This window comes from Bemisia tabaci, chromosome 7, assembly GCF_918797505.1.
Source record: "Bemisia tabaci chromosome 7, PGI_BMITA_v3".
NCBI lineage: Eukaryota > Metazoa > Arthropoda > Insecta > Hemiptera > Aleyrodidae > Bemisia > Bemisia tabaci.
In genome coordinates, this window is record NC_092799.1 from 22,162,971 (window position 1) to 22,189,528 (window position 26,558).

At 42.6% G+C, this 26,558-nt stretch overlaps 1 protein-coding gene across 1 annotated transcript; it reads right to left on the minus strand.

Moving 5' to 3' along the window:
• Positions 1-21,141: 21,141 nt before the first annotated feature.
• On the minus strand, positions 21,142-26,379 carry LOC109038434 (uncharacterized). The gene has a single exon (XM_072302553.1). The coding sequence runs from the start codon at positions 26,377-26,379 to the stop codon at positions 21,142-21,144; it is 5,238 nt and encodes a 1,745-aa protein (XP_072158654.1).
• Between the last annotated feature and the right edge of the window lie 179 nt (positions 26,380-26,558).

A 26,558-nucleotide genomic window follows, 5' to 3' on the forward strand; every position in this document is an offset into this window, starting at 1 on the left:
CTTGGGGCGTACTTTAATAGGTAATTAAGAATGTGTCTTACTCAAACTTTGTGAGCAAAAAAGTACTCTTTCTCGGCAATTAGCAATTAAATGTAAGCATCTATTGCCCCAAACATTTTTTTAAATTGTTTAAAGTATTTGGATTGAAGTGACGAGAAAATTGTTGGAGCCGCCATATTCGTTTCGCGCCTCTTAGAATTGCATCCATTCTATGCTCCTCCGTTCTTATAGGGCTACGTAGCCCTTGAAGCACCACTACAAATAAGACAGACGGAATCAATACAACATGGGAACAGAGCAAGGAAAAGGTCGCGCGTTGATGACGGCGCAGGGATACGACTATTCGTGCTTGATGGATGTCCGTGTTGCGTCTGCAAAATTGAAGGCGCGATGGCGCGAGGCGTGAATTTGAAAACAGCGCAACATGGGAACAGAGCAAGGGAAAGGGTGAGCGTTGACGCCGGCGCAGTGATACAACTATTCGTGCTCGATGGATGTCCGTGTTGCGTCTGCAAAATTGAAGGCGCGATGGCGCGAGGCGTGAATTTGAAAACAGCGCAACATGGGAACAGAGCAAGGGAAAGGGTGAGCGTTGACGCCGGCGCAGTGATACAACTATTCGTGCTCGATGGATGTCCGTGTTGCGTCTGCAAAATTGAAGGCGCTACGTTGCAAGACGTGAGCTCGCGATTCGGGAGAAAACTTATAAAAACCAGACCCAAAAACGTCTCTCCTATCTTCGGTTGTGTTGATAGTTAATATTGCACTTTTTTTCAATTTGATGTCTTGTTTTTTTAAAGACGTCTTTGTAGACCTACATCTCAGTTCGGATGTACCAGCCCCATAGAACCTGTGAATTGCGTGTTTTCAGTGATCTTTAGGTCAATTTAATCCGTCCTGGGCATCTATAATGGGTAATTACATCCCATTATTAGGCAAAATCTCAGCAGTTATACCTTTGCATAACTGGACTACGTAAACTATTGGTTCATAGAGCATTGCACGCACAAAAACTATTGGATTAACTTTATAAGGAGACAGTGAAAAATTTGGATCAAACAAAACTTGGTAAAATGTCTAGCCACCTCGAAAACCAAGCAGTGGTATGGCGTGCTTTGCGATGTATTTGATCAATACTGAACTTTTGGAAAAGGTTAAAAAACAGGGTGTTGTAACGAACACCTCAATAATCGATTCTTTACGATAGCTTCAAGTGGGGAAAATATCGATAATCGATCATTCACGCTTCGCCAATGAAAGCAAGTTATGGAAGTTGCGGAAAAATGAAGAGGCACATGTTGTCGCCTCCCATGCTTGGAAACGAAGTGAAATGTGGTGGCCTCTGGTGATGCAACTCTCTTGCCCGGCGCGGCTATCCTTAATTAACTTTCAGAGAAGTCCTTTGAAATGACGTCGGGTGCCGGGGAGTTCGCATGCTTATGGGCAGAGGTTAAAGTTCTTTTTCTCTCGTAACAATATAACGAACGGAAGGAGAAAAAACTGGAGCATTACGCGAACCCCATGCTACGTTGCGCAGTATTCACGAATAGAAACTGGAACGAACAACTTTTTCTCTGAAATATCGGGCGCGGGAACAAGTTTATGGTAACGAACGCGGCTATTAAGATCGCCGGGCCCGGTTATGGATGTATTTGAAGGGCAATCCTTTGCTCAGCCAATTTATTCATTAGATATTAATGATAAACTGCAAGTTTATACGTCATTAAAGAGGAATAACGAGAAGAAAAAGGAATTGTAGCTCTTAGCGAATGCTCACGATGGATACCAAACAGAGCGTGCAATTCTAGTCTTACAAGTAGAGAAATTGCAGGTGTCTGAAATTTGATGAATTTCGTGTTTAAGTGGAGACTACTGAATGAACTGAACACGAGGATACCCTTTGTTCATAAATTGAGCAATTATTGGAGAACATATGACAAAATGATCTAATCTGCTAAAATACATGTGTTTAAATGGGGAATGACGCCAGATGACGTCACTAGGCGGTGTATTTTCTGACTTTTAAATCTATTTTTATACTATTTCCCATATCAGAAAAAATTATAAAAAATACTGTGAAATCAGCTCTTTAAGCACTTTCAGATGCAGCAATAAAAAATTTGCATGCAAATTCTCCGTTATAATGTTATTATAAGAAGAACACTTTGGACAATACCAAAATTGTAGGTTCGCGGAGAAATAGGAATTGGTTTTCTTCCAATGCTCGTAGTCGATTCTAAGCTTATCCTAATGTTCTCATTCAATTTCAGTTACCCATGTCACCACTGAGGGAACATTCATGGAGAGAACAATAAATTCTCTGACAATGCATACATAGTGGATTTCGGGCCCCATCTACTTTCCAAATTATTTTTTGATATTTTGTCTGCTACTTCACTCTCCGTGTTTGTTTCGTTAAAATCATGTGTCTGGTTGTCAATCTTGCACAATTATTATTTCATTCCCGGTTAAACACTCGACTTTTACTAACTTCTACTATCTTTACTATTATCTTTCCGCGCATACTTGAAGCAGGGCCAGATCCGTATAGTGGAGACGGTAAGTGGGAAAAATTCCAGAAGTTTCATTCCTGCGATTCGAACTTGGGACAAATCCCATGAAAACGCCCGTGGAGACAAGGCCTAACGGTGTGCAGCATTTCCCCTCAGCATGGCATCAAAAGTACACGGAGAAAAAACCTCGTGCGTGGGATCCGAAGTTTAGGTCATATGGATTTCTGAAGTTTTCGGATTGAGCATCTGAACACTTTAGGTCTAGCTGTCGAGATTCGGATCACACATCTGAAACTTCAGTTCTTACATCAGAAGTACTTCAGATGTGAGAACCGAAGTTTTTCGGATGTGAGAACCGAAGTTTTCCGGATGCATGTGAAAACCGACGTACTTCAGTTGTAAGATCTGAAGTTTCAGATGTGTGATCCAAACCTCAGCAGCTGGACCTAAAGGGTTCAGATGCTCAATCCAAAAACTTTAGAGATCCATATGACCTAAACTTCGGGTCCCACGCCCGAAGTTTCTTTCTCCGTGTAGGAAAACCTTTTGATGCGCTTTGCTTGGCTACCATGTGGGCCGTATGTAGAGGTGCTGGACGTCCAGCTTTGGGGCTGTTATTGGTATGTGTTGCCGGTGGCGGATGGCCGGTGGCGTGTAGCGATTAAACTGAATGAAACAATAAATCCACGGCGTCGGTGTCACGATGACCACTGGCCGCTCGCGTAGCCCCGACCGGTGCCGGTGCCGGTAATTGGTTCGAGTTGAGCGGTTGGACAGTTGAATGTTGGATATGTGCTCGATGCACCATCCACCGTCCACCGTCCACCGAGTCGAGTCGAGCGAGTGGAGGTGCAATATTCATAATCAGCTACTCAATCCGCCACTCCGCCTCGCTTTTGCCGTTAACTCCATTGCGATTGCCGTGGCCCAGCTCGGCGACGACGCTTCTCTCTTGATCACCTCTTTCCCGTGTTGTCGTGTCGTGTGCACCTGTAAAAAAATGCACGTATTCGCGGTAGAAACGAAACTAGCTGCGGGGTGATTATTGAAATTGATAGACAAAGCAATAGACAAAGGAGACAAAAGAGATATCGAGGGATCCTATCGGTGGAAGAGGGTGGTTGCAATGGACAGAGGTTTAGGTGATAGACTAAAGCCCGTGTCCCACGATCAAATGAATTCATCAAATGCAAGATGGCGGGCTCATCAACATTTGACGGCCCGCTAACTTTTGATAGCGGACTTGCGCGAAAACCAGTTGCCATCTTGCATTTGATGACTATTTGGTGAGTTCATTTGATCGTGGGACATGGGCTTAACTGACGGCAACCCACGAGAGACCCGATAGTTAGTCCAACATTTTCTCCCTTAGTCTATAGGAACCACCCATTTCAACCAATAGGATTGCTTTATACTCCTTATGTCTTCTTTGTCTATTGCTTTATCTACCAATTTCAATAATCGGCCCGCTGAAGCCGAATTTTGCCGGTTCTCTTGCGTGGAGGTGCAGCATCCATCGATAAGTCCACCCCGCACCACCAGCCAATCTGAGCAGGCCAATTCTGCCTTGATAGCGAAGAGATGCAAAAATGAAGTTTTGAGATAACGGCTCAGAAGCTTCTGACCGGAAAATTTTATTGAATGAAGCCTTCATTCTTTGTCGAATTGCCACTAATCGTCCGAAAGACTCCTAAAAATTGTGTGGATGATCGGAAATCGACTGATTTTATTTCAAGTACATAAAAGAGGTATTTTTCATTTTCATGCTAGGTTATTCTTCGGCAAGACAGCCGTAAGTGCTATCTTCTGCATGCTTGCTTGGCTGCGTTTTGGACACACAACAAACACATTTTCAATTTAGAAAGTTGCAGAAGAGGGCGGCTACATGGGCTCAAATGGAACGTGTTTCGACGAAAACGCAGCAAGTTTTATGACTAGTTAAATGCAAAACTGCTCGTTACTAATTTTTTTTCTAAAATGCGACTCGGTGCGTTTCTGTTTAATTATTTTCACATAGATTGAAGTTTCCCGGTTCGATCAACTAACAATAAGACTTAGGTCCGTAGAGGTGAGTCTTCGATTCGCCAAACTAAACCTTTGATTCGCCAAACTAAACCTTTGATTCGCCAAACTGAACCTTTGATTCGCTGAACTGAACCTTTGATTCGTCGACCTAAACCTTTGGTTCGCCAAACTATTCAGTTGTGTCAACTGAAGTGGTCGGTTTGCTTGTTAGGTCTCAGTTCTCGAAACCGGATAACGGACATGGTAGGCCACCGCCAATATTTATCCACATCCACGCGGTATACGAACATTCTCGCGGTCCCTCACGATATTGACCTATGGTGGCACTCAATTTTGATCAAAGAAGAATGTTGTATACACTGGAAAAACACACATTGGATCTAGAGTCCAGACTCTTAAAAACATGGAGAAGAAAAATACTCTTGATTCAATCAGATTTAAGCTCAAATCAAGAACCAAGCCTCTTAATTTGAGCGGATTTCCTTTTGATTTAAGCTTAAATCTGATTGAATCAAGAGTCCTTTTTCTTGTCAATGTTTTCAAGAGTCTGGACTCTAGATCCAATGTGTTTTTTCTTCAGTGATGATGACCAACAGTCATCAAATTGTATATTTTGATCGAAATTTGTGCAGACTTATTGTCAGGCCTATTCTTATTCAGGTCTTAAGAGTCCATATCCTCCATAGAAGGTACTCTAGTTTATAGCGACGGCAACACGGGTGTTTCTGAGAAGCGGCTCCTCCTCCACCGGTTAGTCGTTCGGTTGGTCGGTGGAGCTCGGCTGTGTTGTATGCTCCCGAGTCCGTATGACACACGGCGGCGGCGGCGGGCAATATTAATCATATTCCACCGCTCGGCTCATTAGGGCTCTCTTCCGCTACCAACTCCTCGCTGAATCCCATAACTTATTCCCCGGAATCAACACGGACTCCGCACTCATCAGTAAGGGCATCAGCATCGGGAACTGCAACCTGCAACCTACTCCAGCCCCGGTTCCACCGCCCTCCTCCTCCACCCTCACCCCACCCCCCCCCCCCCCGCAGCCTCTCCATGCACCCCTCATCGGTCAAGACCAGCTGGACACCGTTTCGAAATCACCGTTGCCGCACTTTCGCCTCGTTTGCATTTTAAAGCACATTCAAGGCGTGGCGTGTTTTGCGATATATCGATTGTTGTGTCATTTAAACCTATGGAAAAGGATCGATGAACAGGGTGTTCGCAGCGAACACCTAAATGGTCGATCCTTTACCATAGGTTTAAATAGCATAACAATCGATTGATCGCAATTCACGTCACGCTACTGAAGCGCATGACCAACGCCCTCGGAAGAATGGAAATTCAACACCTAAGGCCTTGTGTAGGAGATTTTTTACGGGGTTTGTCCGAGGAAAAAATCCCCCCTGCGAAGTCGGGAAAATATTGAGTTCGTCGATGTTTTTCCCAGTGCCAAGTGTGGTTTTTGTACTCCTCGTGGAGGCATAACCACTTGGGAAGAAGAAGAAGAAGTGAAAGCAAACTGTGCGATATGTTGTAATTTACTCGATTTTTTATGTTTCTTTACTAAAATAATGTATTTGATTGTTAATTGAATCAGTGAGATCGAAAACACACCAACTCGGTAACTCGAAAATGCTCAATTTCCATTAAAGACAGTTAATTTACATGAAGATCATTTCAGTTAGCGCATCTGCTCCAACTTGGACCTTTAAAGTGTCCATAAGTACTTGTCTTTCGGCAGCAAAAATCTTCTTTTTAAACTAACTTCTTCACCTCCTGTGCAGTTTTGTGTGTGTCTTGATTATTTTCATTTTTCCGAGTTGGTGTGTTTTCGTTCTCACTGATTCAATTGTGTTCAATCGTTATCTTAATCCCGGTTAAATACTTGATTTTTACCAAATCATCCACCCTCGCAAACTTGTTGCAAGAACGTAGGAGCTCCATCCCGTGCAGACGGTAACCGGGAAAAATCTCAGAAGTTTCATTCCTGCGATTCGAACTTGAGGCGCATCCCATGAAAAGGTCCCATGAAGACAGGGCCTGATGAGCACCATCAGTTGTTGCTATTTAGAGTACCTAGACTGGGAGGAATTATTGGGCGGATCTGTCATGCCGAAAATCCACCAGACTCTCACCTATGCCTCTGCAAATAAAGTCAGAATCCAAAGTGGGCAAGAGGGCCTACGTATGTTTTAAACGGAGCGTTGTTGTTAAAAATGTTGGTTCTAGTTTGTATCTCGATCAAGGATTGTTTGAATGCAAATATTTATGATTTTTTACACTTTCGATCAGTTTTTGATTGTGAAGTCTATTTGCATCAGGTTTCATCATGCGTCGTCATTGGTTGAATCTGAGCGTCAACTTCCATAAGTAACTTTTACACCAGGGAAGAAGGCATTGTAAGGTCTCTAAAATCTTCTGTCTCTGCTCTCTCAATTAGAAAATTCTCCTCGGCTGTCTCTCCGATATATTGTTCTTTTAATTTTGTCCAGTTTTTTTAGGACCTTACAAAATTAGAAAGAACCCAGAGCAGATGGGGCGACCGCCTTAAAAGCTGTACCGACTAAAAAAAAACACCTGACTGGTCATGAGTGTCAGGAGCAGAGAGAAACCACGAGGGCCGAGGACCGCACAAAGGGGAGAAAGTGGAGGAAAAGTTCCAACAAAAAGTAAATTAAAAGACGGCGGCTGATAGCGATAGTGCATGGGGGTGCTTTAGATGGGGATAATGCCTCGCGCTTGCGGTAACAAGCTGCTATTTTTCATGTTTTAGATTAAAGATCCTAATTATCGGAGGTGCGTGATAGAAGGTGAGCATATTGGTGTGTTGGGGGGGGGGGGGGGGGGTGAGTGTGGCGGCGTGCTCTACGGCCGGGGAGAGAGCCATCTGACTCACTCGTGGATAGTGATATATTTCCCGCACCCGGGGAGCATCGTGATCCCAGTGGCGTGGCGTGCTTTGCGATACATCGATGATCTGTCATTTAAACCTATGGAAAAAGATCGATAAACAGGAATACCGAAAGAATCGATTAGTTACCATAGCTTCTAATGAGGGGATGTCGATAATCGATCATTCACGCCTCGCCACTGCGTGATCCATGGCACGGGTTTCCATCCAATTAGAAATCCATTAGTCAGATGGAACATGTGATCTTTATTTGAAATTGAATTCAATTTATGGAGGGATGGAGTAGACTATACACCACATGCTATAGGGTTTTGCTCTACCTGTGCTGCCCATTTCGAGCGCGCACGCCAGCCAAGCCGCACAATGGGACAAGCTTTTCGGAGTGGCTGGGCATTGAATGTTTTACTGAAACCACCAATCTTAATGTTTACTTGTCATAATATATGTTTTAAGAGGTCGTTTATGGGGTAAATTGGACGTATTTCTGCCAAACGGAACTATGTGTATTAAGACATGAGCCCTGTTATGCATATGTTCTTATGGGTCTCAGGACTCATGACTTAATGCACATAGTTCCGTTTGGCAGAGATACGTCCAATTTTATAAGAAAAACCATGAAATCACTTTTCAACTTCTAAGTTTCGTATTACTCTACCGCGCTAAGTTGAAACGCCGTATAAGCTTTCGAATGTTGCCAAATTTTCTCTCAGAAAATATTTATTTTTGAAGAAAATTATGAATATACCACTTCCAATTTTCAGCTTTTATAGATGCCATTACGAGCAAAATCCTTTGTAAATCGGAAGAGACATATTCACAAATTTTCCTCAAAATTCGTAATTTGTCGAAGGAAATTTGGCAACGCCTGGTGGCTTATAAGGCGTTCTTCCATGGCACGACAGTATTGAGGATAAAGTTTTAAACTTTTCCACATCATGTCCGACTCGTTTCACTGTGCGCAGTCCGCATTTTTCCCGACCGCTTTCGCTTTGACACAACAGACTAATTCATCAATGAGGGTTACGTCTAATTCCGTTCACCGCTTGATGCCTTATGACCAGCATAGAGGGAGGAATTGAGGTGAATGATGATAATATTATTCATTTTTCGCATTTTGTTTCATGGAGGGATCTTCGGCATGTTAATAACATCATATGGACCACATTTTACCATAAGGAACCACAATTTCTAGCTCATTTTAGAAACAACATATAAATCGTCGGTTTTCCTATGCAGAAAGGTGCTTTCATGGGAGAACCAGAGATTGTGGTTCCTCATTGCAAAATGCAATCCATGTAGCCCCTTTTACCGCTAACTTGCCTAAAACCTATCAACATATCTTGTAAACGGGCGTCTTACATTTCATTTCAGTAGTTTCCTTTGACAAATTGAATAAAATATGTTGCAGCCAGTTAGCTATTGCTGACAATTTGCAAGGGGAATGTCGGTTGACCTGTTAAATTGCGATAGTTCGCATTGACATACAGTAAAAGTTTCATGGCACAGGAACAAAACTTCAAAACCACGGCCCCGGCTTGAAGCGACTTTAAATCCTGATACTTCTCTCCGCTTTGCCGGGCAGTTAGTTAAGTTGCCTATCCGAACCAAACCCAACCGAGGTCACCGATCTCGCTACGCACTCGTGAGTGTGCTGTCTGGAATTATGTATTCAAGAAGAAATATATACTGCCCGTTTGAATTTCAAGCACAATGATCAGTGCTCACTATCTTGTTTTTCAACAACTGCATCCCTCAATATCCCTTTTGTCCTTTGTGTCTATCGCTTTGTCTATTAATTTCAACAATCAGCCCGCTGGTCACCTACACTGGAAAAAAACACATTGGATCTAGAGTCCAGCCTCTTTAAAACATCGACAAGAAAAAATACTCTTGATTCAATCGGATTTTTGCTTAAATCAAGAACCAAGCGTCTTAATTTGAGCGGATTTCCTTTTGATTTAAGCAAAAATCTGATTGAATCAAGAGTATTTTTTCTTGTCAATGTTTTCAAGAGTTTGGACTCTAGATCCAATGTGTTTTTTTCCAGAGTACGATTTTCGCTTATAACGAATAGTGCGACACTGTTTAAAAGGGACTCGGGGATTCAGAGCACATACTTAGCCGGGAGTAAGAGGCAGCATTTGTTTCGCGTTCATTCTCTTTGAGGCTACTCAGGGTGGCACGGAGGAGAAGGCAGAGGAGATTGGCCTGGTATCAAACTCAGTAAGTAGAGATCCAGGTTTGTCGTCAACTCGTCACCTATTATCAAAATGTCGCCACTTGAAACAATGACCAGGCCATTAGGGCTAGAGATCCCGCGCGCGGAATCAAAGCTGGCGAACTTGATTTCCCGTCGTCGCGAGCTTATGGACCTTTCTTTTGATTCTTTTGATGTGACACCGCGAGCCGCGCTATGCGCCAAGCTGCACTTGCTTTTTACCATGTTGCAAAATCGAGACACGGATAAAAGTAAAAATTGCTCACGGAGAAAAATTAATTGTTGCTTAAGCATTTAAAAAGTTAAAAAAAAAATGTGCGACAAGTATAAATGCTGATTTTACAATTTTAAAAATGCTACGTCAACTACGTCCACGGTTATATGAACAAATTCAATGTTGAGTTATCATTTATTTAACTGCAAAATTAGCATTTTATATTTGTCGCACATTTTTTTAACAGTGTAAATGCTAAATCTACTTTCAATTTTTTTCCGTGAGCTATTGACTCAATTTTACACAACGTTATTATTTAGTCCGAGCAGTTGATTCGATGGACGCCATTTTTTGTCGGAACGACACGCGTAAGATCGTATCAATTAGTTCGATGTTTTCAGCTACGATTGTATTTCTTATCGAATTTTGAGGTCGAATTTCTGTTGTCACGAGACTATCGAATTCGTTAACCAAAGATAAAGAAACCAACTTTATAAAGGTAGGATTTTTTGGTAGAAAAAATATCGTATTATGTACAGTTTCGATGTATCAATAAATGCGATATTTTTCCTTTAAAAATACTTTGAATTTCTTTGTCAAAGGTAAGTGAGTTTTTTAGTCTCATGACAACAGAAATGCAATCTCAAAATTGATAAAAATGACAAGTAGCAGAAAACACGGAACTGATCAATGCGGTGTTGCATGTCGTTCTGACACAAAATATGGTGTCCTTCGAATCACCGTGGAAATTAACGTTTTCCGCACAAGTTTAAAACGGAGAACACGGAAACGAATAATGGACGGACATTTTTCAGATGTGCTCACCCACCTTTTGCTCATTAAATCGTGTGTATTTGCGTGTGCGTACTTGGTGTGCCCTATAACACAAGTGATAGCTTTTTAATCAAAATATCATAGGAAGAGGATTTCAGCTGGGAGTTTTTAAGAACGCGGAAAAATTCCCATTTCAACTCCAAACTAGCATTTCCAACGATAAAATCACAAGAGCGCTGAGAGAGGATCGTTCTTTGAAAAAAACAAAATCGGTATAATTTACCATTCCTTCACGCTGTATTTCACACAGCGTCAATTCAGAGTCAATTCTGCCAGAAAAAAGGTAAACTTTACCAATTTTGGTACAACTATTCCTCTGACAGAATCGACTTTGAATTCACGCTGTGTAAAATACAGCGTGAAAGAATTGTAAATTTTACCAATCTTTTTTTTTTCAGTGTATGATGGTACGAAAGTCGATGTTCAATACGCCCCTTCTTTTTCTTGATCAATTACTATGCATGAAATAACTCACACTAATAAGGAGCTAATTGAGGAACATACTCATATTGCTTATCATACGCTGCTAAGGAGAGCATTATTTTCTGAGCTGCAGCCTCAACGCTTGTCGTCAACATTTTTCGTCGGAGGAACATAATAGTGCACGTGGATGTTGATATAGGGGTTGGGGGAGCTACCGGGGCGCACAGCATTTGGCTGCATCCTCCATCCACGAGCCCCTCTCACCCGACCATCCCCTCTACACCCCCAACTTCCTTCGTCTGGCTTCGGTGATGGATTTAAATCGGCCCCATTTAAAAACCAAACAAGTCTATCTCCTAATGAACCGTGAGCTACATAAGAACACTTAGATTCCACAGCTCATCAGATGGTGAAAACGCTCGGTTTTGAGAGCCACCGATGCGTTTCTTTGGGCTAATCTCACACCGGCGCGGCGCGAGAGTAAGAAACAAAAAACAGCATCGATCGATAAGGGACGTTAGGGAGATGAGCGGTTTTTCGCGGGGCTATGGAGAGATGAAGGAGCAGGTGACTGGGATCTCGTCGTGTGGGCGCAGAAGATGCGTGATGTGACACAAAACGTGTGTGTGTTTTAGGATAGGATCGCCGAATGAGGGTGCGCCTGTGTGAGTGTTGGTTTATGTGTGCGGGGCTGTCTGTCTGAGTTTTTTACGAGTCTTTTTCCCTTTTTCTCCTGCGATTCTTTTGGCAGGTGAATCGGATGGCGGGCGCACTTTTATATTATGAATGGGCCGTGGGGCGCAGGCAGGCACTTGGCTATGAATAGCATTCCTCGCATATGCCCCAGCTTCCTACCTGCACCACTTTTTTCCCTCCTTTCATCTGCCGAGGAAACGTTTTGCTAGCCTATTCATCCAAAATACACTTGTTAGACTGTTTTTTCCGATCCATTGTCACCCACTTTTATTTCGTGAGGTTCGGATCAGGTGAAAAAATTCCGGGATTAGAGACCTGTGACGTTTCGTCGCTTAACATATCTGATCCTGTCCGAAATCCTGAATAAGGTCTATCTTTGTTGACGACAGACTGTCATGTTCTTGATTTAAAAGTTCCTGTTATTTTTCATGAGAGTGTATGCCGTTTTAATTTTAATGTTACTAAATGTCTCTTTTTGGATTCCCTTTTTTTGTCACATCGCACGGAACCAGCATGGTGTCTGACGTCTTATCTCAACTCGCGGTTTAACCTCTGGAATATGAGCAATGTGGAAACCTTAATATAAAATATGAAAAATCCTTATTTTTTCTATCGCATATCAAATCCTACAGAATAAATCTCAACTAGTTTAATCAGCTTGAAAGAACTGAATTTTAGAGCTATTCCTGAAAACAGAATGTGTGCTTCATAAGCACTATTTATCATATTTTAAAAATTAGCTCCATGAATTGATATATTTATATTGTAAGAAACTATCTCAATTGTGACATGACCGCATGTGTTCTTATAAATCCTAGAGTCCAGAACACAATTGAGATAGTTCCTTTTCATTTAACTTCGCTCGAACGGCTCTAGTATTTTCGCTCCGATTTATTTTGTCTGAAACGTTGTTTACTTGTAAATCAGAATGCATGTGTTGCAATCTACATATTTTGAGAAAGTAAAATCACCAAGGGTAATCACTTTAAATACTATAAAAAACTGCAAATCTACTCAACTTATACATATGACTTTTCCCGGCTGCTAAAAAGCTAGAACGTATCAGTGACAAATCACATGCGAATTATTCCCTAAATTATATTTCAACATGAGGAGAAATTGATTATATCGCATGAAGAGACAATATAACCATACTTTGAACAAGGAGTAGCATATTATTTGACAAATTATTTCTCATTGAGGAGTGGCCATCACGGTTAACCGGACTGGACGATTAGAGAGTTGTCACGTCATGAAATGGTTTACTTTTCTAAACTTACGTTAAAGTCTCCAAGCATTTTGTGTGTATTTCCATGTTCTTTACGAAAAAAGAAAAAAAAAAAAAAAAACCTTTTCCTTTAACGTGTTTCTGAAAACGACTGTCAGGCATAGATCTCTTTGAACACAAGGAGAGTCTGGGAACAAATATATTTCATAAGAGATTCTGCAATTTCTTCATTACTGTGTAAAAATTACTTTCGAGAATCAGCGCTAGGAATCGCCTAAAAATAACTGAAAGCTAAAGAGTTGAGCGATTTGTTAAGCAATCCTAACTAAAGTTGCAAAAACTTGCGTGGCAAAGTCCTCACCCCGAAATTTATCAGATCAGAATATCGGGAAAGTATTTGATTTTTTGCTTCAGCAGTCTGTTGCTCATCGATCATCATTAAACGAAAAGTAGCGTTGATCTCTGAACCTAAATTTTGCCTCTTTTGATCACCTGCATTACCGAAGCGAATTTTATTTAGAGATTTAGTAGTACTTTTGCGCCCGAACTTCCAGCTGTCATTTTATTTCGATCAAGGGTAATTCCGATTCGGTGACTTATGAATCGCAACGTTGGTGCGTAATTTTAGCACCACCTCGCGAGGTGGTCCGGAAAAAGATTATAGATCCATCGAAAACTGACGGGTTTAATTGGTCGAATCTGTTGGCATCCATTAGTGTTGATGGTTGATGAGACAAAACCGGGCAGGACTTCCGAAAGAGGTTTGGAACTTCACATAAAATTCGCGCTTCTTAAATTGAATCAGTGAGAACGAAAACACACCAACTCGGTAGTTCGAGAATGCTCAATTTCCATTAAAGACATTTAATTTACATAAAGATCATTGAAGTTAGCGCATCTGTCCCAACTTGGACCTTTAAAGTGTCCATAAGTATACTTGTCTTTCAGCAGCAAAAATCTCTTTCTTGCAGTAACTTCAAGTTAGTTGCACCTACTGTGCAGTTTTGAGCGTGTCTTGATTATATTTTCATTTTTCCGATTTGGTGTGTTTTCATCCTCACTGATTCAATTCTTAATGCATCACCATGTTTATTGTCTCTGCCTCTGGATTTCCGTGTGATATTTTATATGTTCTGGTCAGCCGCAGTATTTGTCTTCGTGCAGATATGCCACTCTTAGAGAATAACGATACTTCATGATAATTTTTCAAAACGAGCATATCCAGGTTATCTGCCTGGAACAGCGCAGTGATAGTCAAGTCTGGGAATAATTTCAATCAGATTTGGATCAGAGCTTAATTTGTGACGTCACCAGGATCTGTTTCCTCGCCGAATCAATGATCAAGCGTCAAGATGTGGACCTGCTGCTTCGATGACAAAGCAGATAACCTTTCCTTTCCTCGTGGGAAACAGCTTCTCCGCTCCCCGCCCGCCGCCTCCCCCGTTTCATCCTTTGATCAATCATACTATCTCGTGATCGATTAGATCCACTGATGCCAAACTGCCTAGAAAAAAAGGTATATTCCTCGAAAAGAAGCAATAAAAATGTACTCTACCTGGTAGCAACCATAGTAAAATTATTTTTTAGTAAAAATCTTACTATTTGAAGAGGACAACTTAAAAATCTGATAATTTGTTCATTTTATCATCCTTTTACGTTTTTTTTTTTAAAAAAAAAAAATGAAATTAACAAGAAGTAAAATTTAAGTATCGACCAAATTCTCAAAATCGATTCTCCTTACGAAGTTTGACAAATCTAATTTAAATAGGTTTACGTCCAAAACCGAGAAAAAAACTTCGTGCGTGGGACCCAAAGTTGAGGTCATATGGATCTCTGAAGTTTTCGGATCAAGCGTATCTAAAAACTTGAGGTCGAGCTGCCGAAGTTCGGGTCACACATCTGAAGTACTCGCTGTACATACCGAAGTGCCTCGATGTCTGACACGAACTTTGGCAGCTCGACCTCAAGTTTGTAGATACGCTGATCCGAAAACTTCAGAGATCCATATGACCTCAACTTCGGGTCCCATCGGTCCCATGCACGAAGTTTTTTTCTCCGTGAATAGGTCCAAAAAATCCCCAAATCCCAAGAAAATCTGAAAAATCCCTACATATAAGGGATGTCGGATCACTTCGCCGGTGACCAATGAGCTAGAAGCTTGAGGCACTTTCGACAGTGAAGAAAAACCTGCCCGCTTTCGCGTGAGGGGGGTTTTTACGAGGCAACACTCAAGGTCCGGTCACTAACCCGCGCAAGAGTTGGGACGCGAATCGTCACTCTCCCGATGTAAGGACGTATCTCTTTTTCCACGTGGGCCCAGAAAGTATGGATTTACATGTAAAACAGGGCCCACGTGGAAATCGAGATACGCCCTTGCGTGAGAGGAGCGACGAAATGCGGGGGGTCGCGGCATGTCATTCCCGATCGGAGGCTGAGCCAGACTTAATGATGGGGTTAAAATACGCGCAATATCAACAACCGAAACGAATGAGTGTTGTTACATAACCTCCGAGGATTAGAAAATAATTTCTACCGAGATTTATGTGATAATCCGGGCCTGCTTACTCGGCGAGGGGGCCTCATGTCTCCCATCCGGGACTTCACCTGTTCTCCGCTGTTTCCTGTCGTTGCCTGCACAGTAGCACTCCTGCGCGGAGTAAAAACCCCCCATGAGCACTCCGGCGTTGCCAAATTTTTCTGATCCTATATTTATTATCCAGCACTGGGAAAAAAAAACAAATTGGATCTAGAGTACAGACTCTTGAAAACAGACATCTTGGAGACTTAAACGCAGCGGTAGAAAAGTAAACCAATTCATGACATGACTGCCAAATTATCCAGTCCAGTCGGCCATGACAGCCACGGTGAAAAAATGTCCTTGTCTAGCACATTCAATGAGTCAAACGTTAAATAGCTTGGAGACTTAAATGCAGCGATAGAAAAGTAATACTGGATAAAAAAAACACATTGGATCTAGAGTTCAGACTCTTGAAAACATTGACAAGAAAAAGGACTCTTGATTCAATCAGATTTTAGCTTAAATCAAAAGGAAATCCGCTCAAATTAAGAGGCTTGGTTCTTGATTTAAGCTTAATTCTGATTGAATCAAGAGTATTTTTTCTTGTCGATGTTTTTAAGAGTCTGGACTCTAGATCCAATGTGTTTTTTTTCCAGTGAGGATTACTGCCGTTCTAAGGATGAACGCCGTATGAGCCTTTAGGCGTTGCCAAATTTCCTTCGATAAAACACAAATTTCCTGGTACAGCTTATGAATATTTTCCTTCTAATTTTTCAGATAATTTTGTTCGCAATTGTCACCTGAAGTTCCTGAAAATTTCAAAGAAAAATATTCATAACTTTCCTCAAAAATAAACATTTTATCGAGGGAAATTTGGCAACTCTCGAATGTTCATACGGCGTTTTTCCTTAGCACGGCAGATTATGAAGAGATTTCTCAGAAAGAGGGGCACTAAGGGTTGAAATTTGGCCCGACCTGAATTTCTGTAACTTTAGTGTTCTCTTGACAGTAGATGATCTATTTCTAACGATTTAAAATTGGCTTTACGTTTTGAAAATTCTCGGAGTCTAATTTGGAGCGCACTTGGAGCCATTTTGCTCCCAAAAATCTGCAGTGGTTTTAGTGTACGGAACGAAAAAAATTTTTGCAGGGTGTAATCCACCCGGAGGAAGAACTAAATCATCATCTCTCTTGGAAGTATCACGAACAGGAGAAATCTTAGAAAAGGAAATCTCAAATAAGCGGATTCGAAATAGTACTTTCCAATACTCGCCTTTCTCCTTTAGCGCTGCACCGAGAATAATTTCCTATTGGATCAACAGGAATTCCTGCTTTGAATATACTTTTTGTATTTCCGGCTCAATTTGGAAGCAACGAATGTGCACCGAAGGTATAAAGTAATGCTGATTTAACATTCTGGATATAATAAAATGTACGATATCGCACAAAACGCTGAATTTACCTCCACAGCAGATAGTTCTACATCTTGACATTGCTAAAGTAACTGCTATAGCGCGGTTAATTCAGCGTTTTGTGAGTTCTCGCACACTTTTTTACATCCAGAATGTTAAATCAGCATCACTTTTTTCGGTGTGCTAGTTTCCTTGCTTAGATCCACTTTTGCGGATGAGGCAGAAATAGTAGCTCCTTTTTTATATACTCCATTAAATTCTCTTTGAGACTACAAAACGGTTTTGAAAAAAATTCACAAGTTTTCGAAAAAACAGCATTTTCTCATAAAATTTGGCAACGTTTGGATGCTTGTACGGTGTTTTTGCATAGGACGGCAGAGCATATATCCACCCCCTTACCCTCCGCTCAAATTCTTGCACACCCCCCGTTTCCTGCCCGACACACATCCGCGGGGGAGGGACGGAGGGGTGAAAGACACAGCCTCGCATACCGCGGCCGCCACCACGGGCAAATGGGCGTATTTATGCCAAACGGAACTATGTGCATTATGACGTGAGCCCTGTTATGCATCCATTCTTATGGGCCCGAGGGATCATGCCTCAATGCACATAGTTCCGTTCGGCAGAAACACGTCCAAATGGGCCAAATCCCTACTCGCATCGCAGGTTCTTTTTAAACAGTTTTCATCTCCATCCCTCCCGCTGCTCATCCGCTTTCTGTCTCCGTCGCTCGCGAGATGAGTGTATAATATTCGCCCTGCCCACCTATATTCCCACTCCTTCCATTTTCGATAGGTTTTGTTTGTTCGATGAATTGGGTCTCGACGCAAGGTGGGTGTTGATCTTGGATGTGCTCCTTCAAGGTCATCCACGGGTTTTTTTCTCGTTTTTTAAACGCTCCCGACAAGTGTAGCGTAGCGCAGGTAGTTCATGTTAAGGTAGTCCTTTTCTCTCATACTTCCGTGCGTTCAGTGACCGCTCTCCGAACCTCATACAGCCGTGCTATGGAAAAACAGCGTATGTGCATTCCATTGTTGCCGAATTCCCTGGGCGGCGGTCATTTCCGCGAGGAACTGAAAAAGGGGCTGGAAATCGGCGATCATTTCCGCAAATTATTTCATGACAATTTTTGTTACCATTTGGAGGAGTTGGCAACGTCGGCAAACCTGAAACTATCCCCTAAATAAACATTAATGTACTCACCCATTGATTCAAGAAGATTCAAGAAGAAGACTGTGATTTGAAGTAGCAAAAGAAGATACAAGAGGTCGGTTGACAAAAAGTTCCAAAACTCCACTTCATTTGTAAAAGTAAAGTTCGGACTTTTTCCCCCCTCCCTTAAATCACGTATATGCAAATCGCAAAATTTCAAAAAACCTCTTTCTTTTTAAAAAAAAATAAAGAAACTGTCCGCACGGTAAGGATTTTTGCACATCTCAACATTTCAAAATCCACTTTAAAAAAAAACAACAAAGAAACTGTGCGCACAGTTTTTTTTTAAGATAAAATAATTATCACGTCACATTTTAAGTCGAAAACTTTAAACTTTCTTCCCGTGAAATCGGTATCCCATAAACTTCAGGTACCTCAAGCGAGCCGTTTCAGAGCCTCCTTCTAATGCTTCTTTGCATGTATTCCATGCCTGGATGGATGTTGCAAGTCGATCGGCGGTTTCTTTCCGGATAACATTTGTAGATTGCTTCTTGATTGAGTTAATTTTTGTCATTGTGAGAGCTTGCGTTTCTAGTAAAACTTGCGTGACACTATGAATTGAAGGCCGATGGTAAAAATTTTTATTGTAATTGCTATGGAAGGATTCAGGTCCATTGGTCGTTCTTGGCCCATCAGAGGGGGGGCCTGCCCACATGCTAGGAGGAAACAGTGCCGCCTCGTCTATGTACGTTTCTAAGACATAATCGGAAAAATCAGATGGCACTTGGGGGGGTGCAATCGATAGTAAATCAACGAAACCTGCTTCTATTTCAGTAGGCGGTAAATATGGCAGGCCAAAAAAATATTTCAAATATTTGCCCACTTCAGAATCTGGCGTATTATATTCTCTAAGAAGGAACTTGTTTTGCTGAATATGTTTAAACCAATTCTGAGCTAAATGAAAGGTGCAGCACAATATAAGGCATTCCGGAAACATTGCTAGTACGGCATTATGAGCAGCTTTCTCAAAGTCAGCGTAAAAGTGTGAAAAGCAGAAAGTTTTACCTGTTAATTGTTCGCATATGGCCAACAACCGTCGCCACATTAAATTGTAAGTGGCCTCCGTTTTATTTTCAAGGAAGCAAAAAGCAACAGGAACGTAAAATTTTTGAACGTAAACATGTATAGTATATAATTGCGTGAAGTGTTGAGGGGCGAATGAAAAGGTTCCATCTGCAAAGGCATCGGTGCAGCTACTCAATAAGTTCATGTTTTCGGTGCATGTAAAAATTACTATGGGTTCGGTGTCGTGAACAAAACAAAACTGTTCCTTTTGAAACAAAATTTGTTCCTGTTTGTCAAATAATTGTTTGATAGCTTCGTTTCTACTACCTGGTAAAGGGTTCTTCGTTAATTTTCTTCGTTTCCTGTACATACTTTGCCGTAATGACTCTATGTGCTGAAATTCCACTGCGTCAGTCCCCTCTGCCAATAAATTCCTACCGATTATGGCAGACGGTTTCTCTCTGATGTTTTCGGTCGCTTTTCTTTTTAAAGTTTCCTTAAATTTCTGTCTCGTTATTTCATCATCAGAATATTGGTGATTTGGTGCAGAATGTTCGTTCTTAACTTCCAAAACATGTTCGCGGGATTTATCAACTAAAACACTGTACCTACAACTTTTCATCGTACACCGATACCGCACATTTCCGTTCTTAAGTACATTTGCTTGACACAATTTGTAATTTTCAATTACTATGCAATTTCCGCCTCGCGTACTAACGTACTTTTCCGAAATTTGAACATCCATCCCGCACACGCAGTCACGCACTGACTTGATACCAACTGATCAGTTTCAGTTCCGAGAGAGCTGTAAGGATTGAGCGGGTCAAAAAATGAAGGGATTGAAAAGAGAGAGAAAATGGAATAATATATGCGGTTTCAAGTGAGAGAGTATTTTTTATTGATCGGAAGGATCCTGTCCTAGGTGTTTTTATTTTTACCAGGCTCAAAGTGAGCCGGCTACTACCATGGGTAGGAGACCTGAAGGGCCACCAGGCACGTAATGCGCCGGCTTCTGCTTTGCGCAGGAAAGTCAGAAGGACTTGAAATTTTGAATACTGCTCTGTGCTATTGCACTTACTTTTACTCCGGATTCATAATGAATCGGCTTCTCCGCTTGGAGGATGTGATACAAACGTGAATTTAGTTAGAGATGTCTTGAAATTTTTCCTGGGTGAATTTAGATAGGACTGCCAAAAGTGGAATATTAAAGTTGATTTCGTGATGACCCTGAGAGATTAGCCGCTCCGATCGCTATAGATGGGTTGATTCAGCTTGCTCGCCAAATTCGCTCCTTGACCTTGCTCGAGGAACTTGATTCTTGACTTGGGTTCGGGTTTCCTTTCTGGCTGCTGCTTGAACTTGGTTGAGTCTTGGTTTCCTGGGTCTTGATTAGCTTGCTTCGCTGCTTGGCTGGATCTGGAGACTGGGTGTTGATCGGACGGCGCATCACTTAGAAGTGAATTCATGGAGCGCAGCGTCCCAGTATTTATACCGGTCGCGTGAGAGAGCGTTGCCGCGAGCTTGGCTGTGATTGGTCGACGCGAGCGCTGTGTGAGAAATTGGCGGGAGTACCGCTATGCGAGTTTGAACTTCGCGGGAGCACCGCTAGGCGAGATTGAACTTGGCGGGCGCTGTGGAGACTAAGTTTTGGACGTTTTGAATTTCGCGCCCGCGCGCGGCTCGTGATTGGTGCGCTGCCTCGCGTTCATTCTGAGGCTGGGGCCAATGGAATTCAGCGGAGCTTTTTGCTCCCGGATTCATCACTGTGATTGGATTTCTAATGATTATTAATTTTGTTCGTCACTGTGATTGGATTTCTAATGATTATTATTTTGTAGGTGAAACCGAACATACTCCCCCCGTTGAACGAGTGAACTCGTTCAAGAAGCTGGACTTATTTTCATGCGGGTTCGAAATACCTACAGCGGGATCTCCCTATTGGTCGGTTTCGGGCAGTGGCAGGCGGCACAATTTTGACACGGGTCTGCGTAGGGTTCCGGTTTGAGTTTTTACGTCTACCACTCTTATAATTTTGTCAGGGCCTGGAAAGCAGTTTGTGACTTTGCCCATGCGCCAATGCAATGGTGCCAAATCTGGGTCTTGTATCAGAACTAGGTCCCCATTTTTCAGTTTTTGGGTTGATTTCAGCCATTTTGAGCGCTGACGTAATGTGTTAATGTACTCATTTTTCCAGATCTTCCAGAAGCTTTGGCTGGCTTGTTGGATCACCTGCCACCGATCCAAATGGTTTAATTTTATATCCGTTAGATCATGCTCGGGGAGTGAGTTCATTGTGTCGCCTATGAGAAAATGAGCCGGGGTCAAGGCTCCAATTTCAGATGGGTCGGTCGAAATCGGGCAGAGAGGACGGGAGTTGAGGACGGCCTCGATTTTGTACAGTAGTGTTGTGAACTCTTCGAAAGTGAGAACTTGAGTCCCAACTACTCTTCTTATGTGGTGTTTTACCGACTTTATTCCGGCTTCCCATAGTCCTCCAAAATTGGGACCAGACGGAGGAGAAAAATGCCAGTGAATTTCTTTCGTGGTTAAAAAGTTTGAAACTTCTTCTTTCGTGACATTGTCCTTTAAAAATTTATAAATTTCCTTCAATTCATTATTGGCTCCGGTGAAATTGGTTCCATTATCGGAGAAGAGATTTTTGCATAATCCGCGCCGGGATACGAAGCGATCAAGAGCTGCGATGAAGGCCTCTGATGTTAGATCGCTAACACATTCAAGATGTAGAGCCTTTGTCGTCATGCAGACAAATAGTGCGAGGTATGCCTTGGTTTGGCGGGATTTTCTTAGATTGTTTTCCTTTATCGTAAAAGGTCCTCCGAAATCTAAGCCGGTGTTGAGGAAGGGCCTTGCTTCTTGGACCCGCCATTTTGGTAGGTCGCCCATCGGGGGCTGAAAGTTGGTTGGCTTTGTTTTGAAGCACGTGACACATTTTAAGATTTGAGCTCTGACTTTCTGACGGGCGTTGATGAGCCAGTATTTAGTGTTTAGGCTCGCGAGAGTCAACTTAGGACCGCCATGCAGTGTTTCTTGGTGGCAAGAGTTGATTATTAGCTCAGAAAAGTGGCCATTTTTCGGCAGGAGGATAGGGTATTTTGCTGCAAAATTCAGCTCTGAGTGGGTTAATCGCCCTCCTACTCTTAAGAATCCTTCCTTATCGATGAACGGTCTTAGTGATATGAGGTTTGGAGGGGTATCCTTGGAATTTTTCAATGCGTGAATTTCGGATTTAAAATTTGATTGTTGAGTATACTTGATCCAATAGTTCCGGGCTGCCTTGAACTCGTCCGGAGATAATGGTGACTTGAGCTTAGTGCGATTTTTCGGTCTGGCGTTGTGAATAAATCGAAAGATCCACGCTGTAACTCTAATTAAACGGGTTAATTTTGAGTGTGATTCCAACAGGTTCTGGTTCCATGTTTCCTTCCTAGTTTGAACAAGAACTACGGGTTCATCTACTATGTCTTTCAATCCTTCTTGAGTGCTAGGGATGGGTTCATTACTTTTTGGCCAGCTTTCAATTGGAAGTTTCAACCATTCCGGACCGTGCCACCAGAGTTCATTATCGATCAATTTTTCGGGTTCGCAGCCGCGGGACGCTAAATCAGCGGGGTTCTCCTTTGATTTCACGTGACTCCAATCTTGAGGATTTAGTGTTTCTAGAATTTTTACGACCCGGTTTGCTTCAAATACTTTCAATCGATGAGGCGGAGTGCGGAGCCAGTCGAGGACGACGGTTGAGTCTGTGAAGGCAAATTTGCTCCTGATTTTGATGTCATCGCAAGCTTGCAAGGAAAACTCAAGTAAATCAGTCATTAGCACTGCCCCGGATAGCTCTAGGCGTGGTATGCTCAGGACCTTCAGGGGCGCTACTCTGCTTTTGGCAAGCAGTAGGTTTACCTTGACTCTGCCATGAATGTCTTCGACCCTGAGGTATACAGTGGCTCCGTATCCCTTCTTGCTGCCGTCACAAAATGCTATCAAATCAAAGTTAGTGGCGTCCAACAAGGAGACGTGACGGGGAATTTTTATGCGGGTTATGTCAGATAGATTGGCGGCAAATTTATCCCACGAGGTTTTAATGCATTCAGGTACTTGCGCGTCCCAATCTAGTCCAAGGAGCCAAATTTGCTGTATAAACTGCTTTGCCATTAATACTATGGGTGTTATCAATCCGAGCGGGTCAAAAATTCGGAATATTAGAGAGAGAATGCCTCGTTTTGTGAAAACTACGGGTAGGCGGTCCAATTTGTAGGAAAATGTATCTGGTACAGGTTGCCACTGGAGGCCCAAGGCGGAGACGGCTCCTTCCCCGTCTGAGAAATTCAACGGCGTTTCTAGGATGCTAGAGTTTGGCAACCCTTCAAGAATCTCGGGTTCGTTGGTGGACCATTTTTTCAGCTCAAATTTGCACTCCCCAGCTATCCCAGTTAATTGCTTCACGCAATTTTTGGCCTTACTGATTGAGTCCGCTCCGGCCAAGATGTCATCGACAAAAATTCGCTTTTTGATGATAGGGGAGGCGTCTGGGTACTTGTGTCCTTCATCCTGTTCAAGTTGATTCACGGTTCTAAGAGACAGGAAGGAGGATGCTCGCTCGCCGTACGTAACCGTGTTTAACTCGTATTCCTCGATGTCTTGCGAAGGGTCGTCGCGCCATAAGATGTGCTGATACTCTCTGTCCTCTGGTCTTATCAGTATTTGGCGGTACATTTTGCAGATATCCGTGGTGAAGGCATATTTGGGTAGGCGAAACCTGGTTAGGATTTCGGCGATGTCTGATTGTAGCTTCTTGCCTGCATATTGGCACTCGTTCAGAGACTTGCCACTGGTCGTCTTCATTGAAGCATCGAAAACAGTGCGCATTTTGGTTGTTGCACTTGAAAGGTTCCATACTCCGTGATGCGGGATGTAATACTTGGCCTTCCCCATATTCTCGCGGGTAACAAGGCTCATGTGCCCTAGGTCTTTGTACTCTTTCATAAACTCCTGGTAAGCTTTCTTCAGCTCTGGATCCCGCTGGAAGCGTTGTTCTAACTTCAGCAGTCTGGACCGGGCCAAGTTGTAGGACTCGCCCAGGTCCACATCAGATTCCTTCATGAGTAGAGGCACCACGTATCTGCCATCAGGTTGGCGGTAATGTTTTTCAACGTACATTTGCTCGGCGATGTTGTCGTCCGGTTTTTGGATCGGCTTGTGAGGGACGTCTTCTGTCCTCCACAACTTGGTGAGTCCTGCATCCAGGTCTCGGTTATTTATTGTGAGTAAGGCGGTGATTTGATCCTGTGATTCGTTGTAAGTTAATTTTCCCGTAAGGACCCATCCGTAGATACTGTCAAGAGCTACGGGCCAGTCTTCAGCTAGAATGATCTTACGGCCGGTGTAAATGTGCGGATACAAATCTGCTCCTATGAGCAAGTCAATTGGACTCGGTTTTGTCCATTCTGGGTCGGCTAGTTTCAGGCCTTTCAAGGGCCTCCGCATTGAGTCGGGTAGTGGGTTCAAAGGCATGTTTGAGGTTATGTTTGTCATCACTGTTGCCGTAGTGGTGAAGACTGGTTGTGATTCGAAACGCGACTTGATTACGCATTCTACAGTGCCCTTAACATCATTTATGGTTTGGTTACCCAAGCCAGATATGGCTGGTGCATTTTTGCTTATTTTCAACCCTAACTTCTCAGCACATTTCGCTGTTAGAAAGGTTGACATGGCGCCGCTATCAATGAGACAGCGCATGGGTAGGAACTTGCCCCTTTTGTCTTTCACTAGGACAACTGCGGTTCCGAGAATGCAAGTAGATTCATATGGTTTTGATTCAGAGATGTGGACGGCCTTTATGGGTTCGGAGCTTGAGGAGGTTGTGTCCGTCGCAATAAGGATTTGATTTTTGGGTTCATCAGTTTTATCGACGTGTAAAACAGAGTTATGTCGCCCTTTGCATGATTTACAAGAAAATTTAGACTTGCACGAGGCCACTGAATGTCCACCTCGCATGCAATTGAAACATAGTTTCTTGGATTTGACCATTGCCCTGCGGTCACTAATGGATTTTTTAAGAAAGGCATCACATCGGAAAAGTATATGGTCAGCTTCACAAAGTGGACATGTCGCAGGTGGGTAGGATTTGCCGCTAGATTGGTTCGTATCTTCGGTTTTGGATAGGTGAACTTGCTTGGTTTGGTTGGGTGTGGATTTTGGGTTACTTGATTTTGCGGAGGTGCCGTCCAGCTGCAGGCACTCCTTCTCCAAAAATTCAACAATTTCTGCGATGGTTGGATATTTGACCTCAGCACCACGAAAGTCATCGAGGCGCTTTCTAAAATAAAATGACATTTTCTGGACAATTACGGCTGTCAACATGGATGCATACTCGGAGAGTTCATGTTTTAGCCCTTCAAGAGCCTGGGTGTGCTCCCTATACTTGGTGAGGAACGACGGAATATGCGTAACGTCCTTAATCTCAGGAAGGTTGAGTAATCCATTAAAGTGGTGAAATATATGCCTTCGCTCGCATTGAAAACGTTGGCACAGGATTTGCCATGCTACATCGTAGTTTGAATCAGTGATATCCAACCCTTTAACCAAATCTAGCGCCTCACCCTTCAAGGAAGTGAGCAAGTATTGAAACTTTTTCACTTTTGCTAACTCCTTCACATCATGCACGGATACGCTAAACAGGTTGTAAAAAGACCGCCAGTCTTCCAATTTGCCTGAAAACTGGGGCAACTCAAGTTTGGGTAGCCTAACATTCGCCGTAGATGATGATTGAGACTTGGCCGAAGTGTTCTCAGAGTTTGGGGCAGAATTACGCAAGATTTTAGGTGTAATAGAGAGAAAGGTTACTTCTGCTGCAAGAATGATTTCGTCGAATTCTTCCTGAATTTGATCCGTATTTACTCTCGATTCATGCGGAAGTTTTGAGTTAAGATTTATCAATTCATTCTGGATTGCATCGAATTTCTCCTGGAATATTGCTAAGCGATCGAAAAGTGGTCTGAATTGCTCACAATTAATGTCCGAAAGTTCATTTTTGAACGTTTTCTCAATAGCCTGTACCCTAGAAAATATAGTGGCTCGCTTAGTCTCTAATGCTTCTGCCATTCTCTCCTCTTCACTTATTTCGGGTGAATGTCTACCGCGTTGTTTCTTTACCATTTTGCTTGCTTAGGTGCGTTAAGGTTCGAATCCGGCCCGAGGGACCAAAAAATGTAAGGATTGAGCGGGTCAAAAAATGAAGGGATTGAAAAGAGAGAGAAAATGGAATAATATATGCGGTTTCAAGTGAGAGAGTATTTTTTATTGATCGGAAGGATCCTGTCCTGGGTGATTTTATT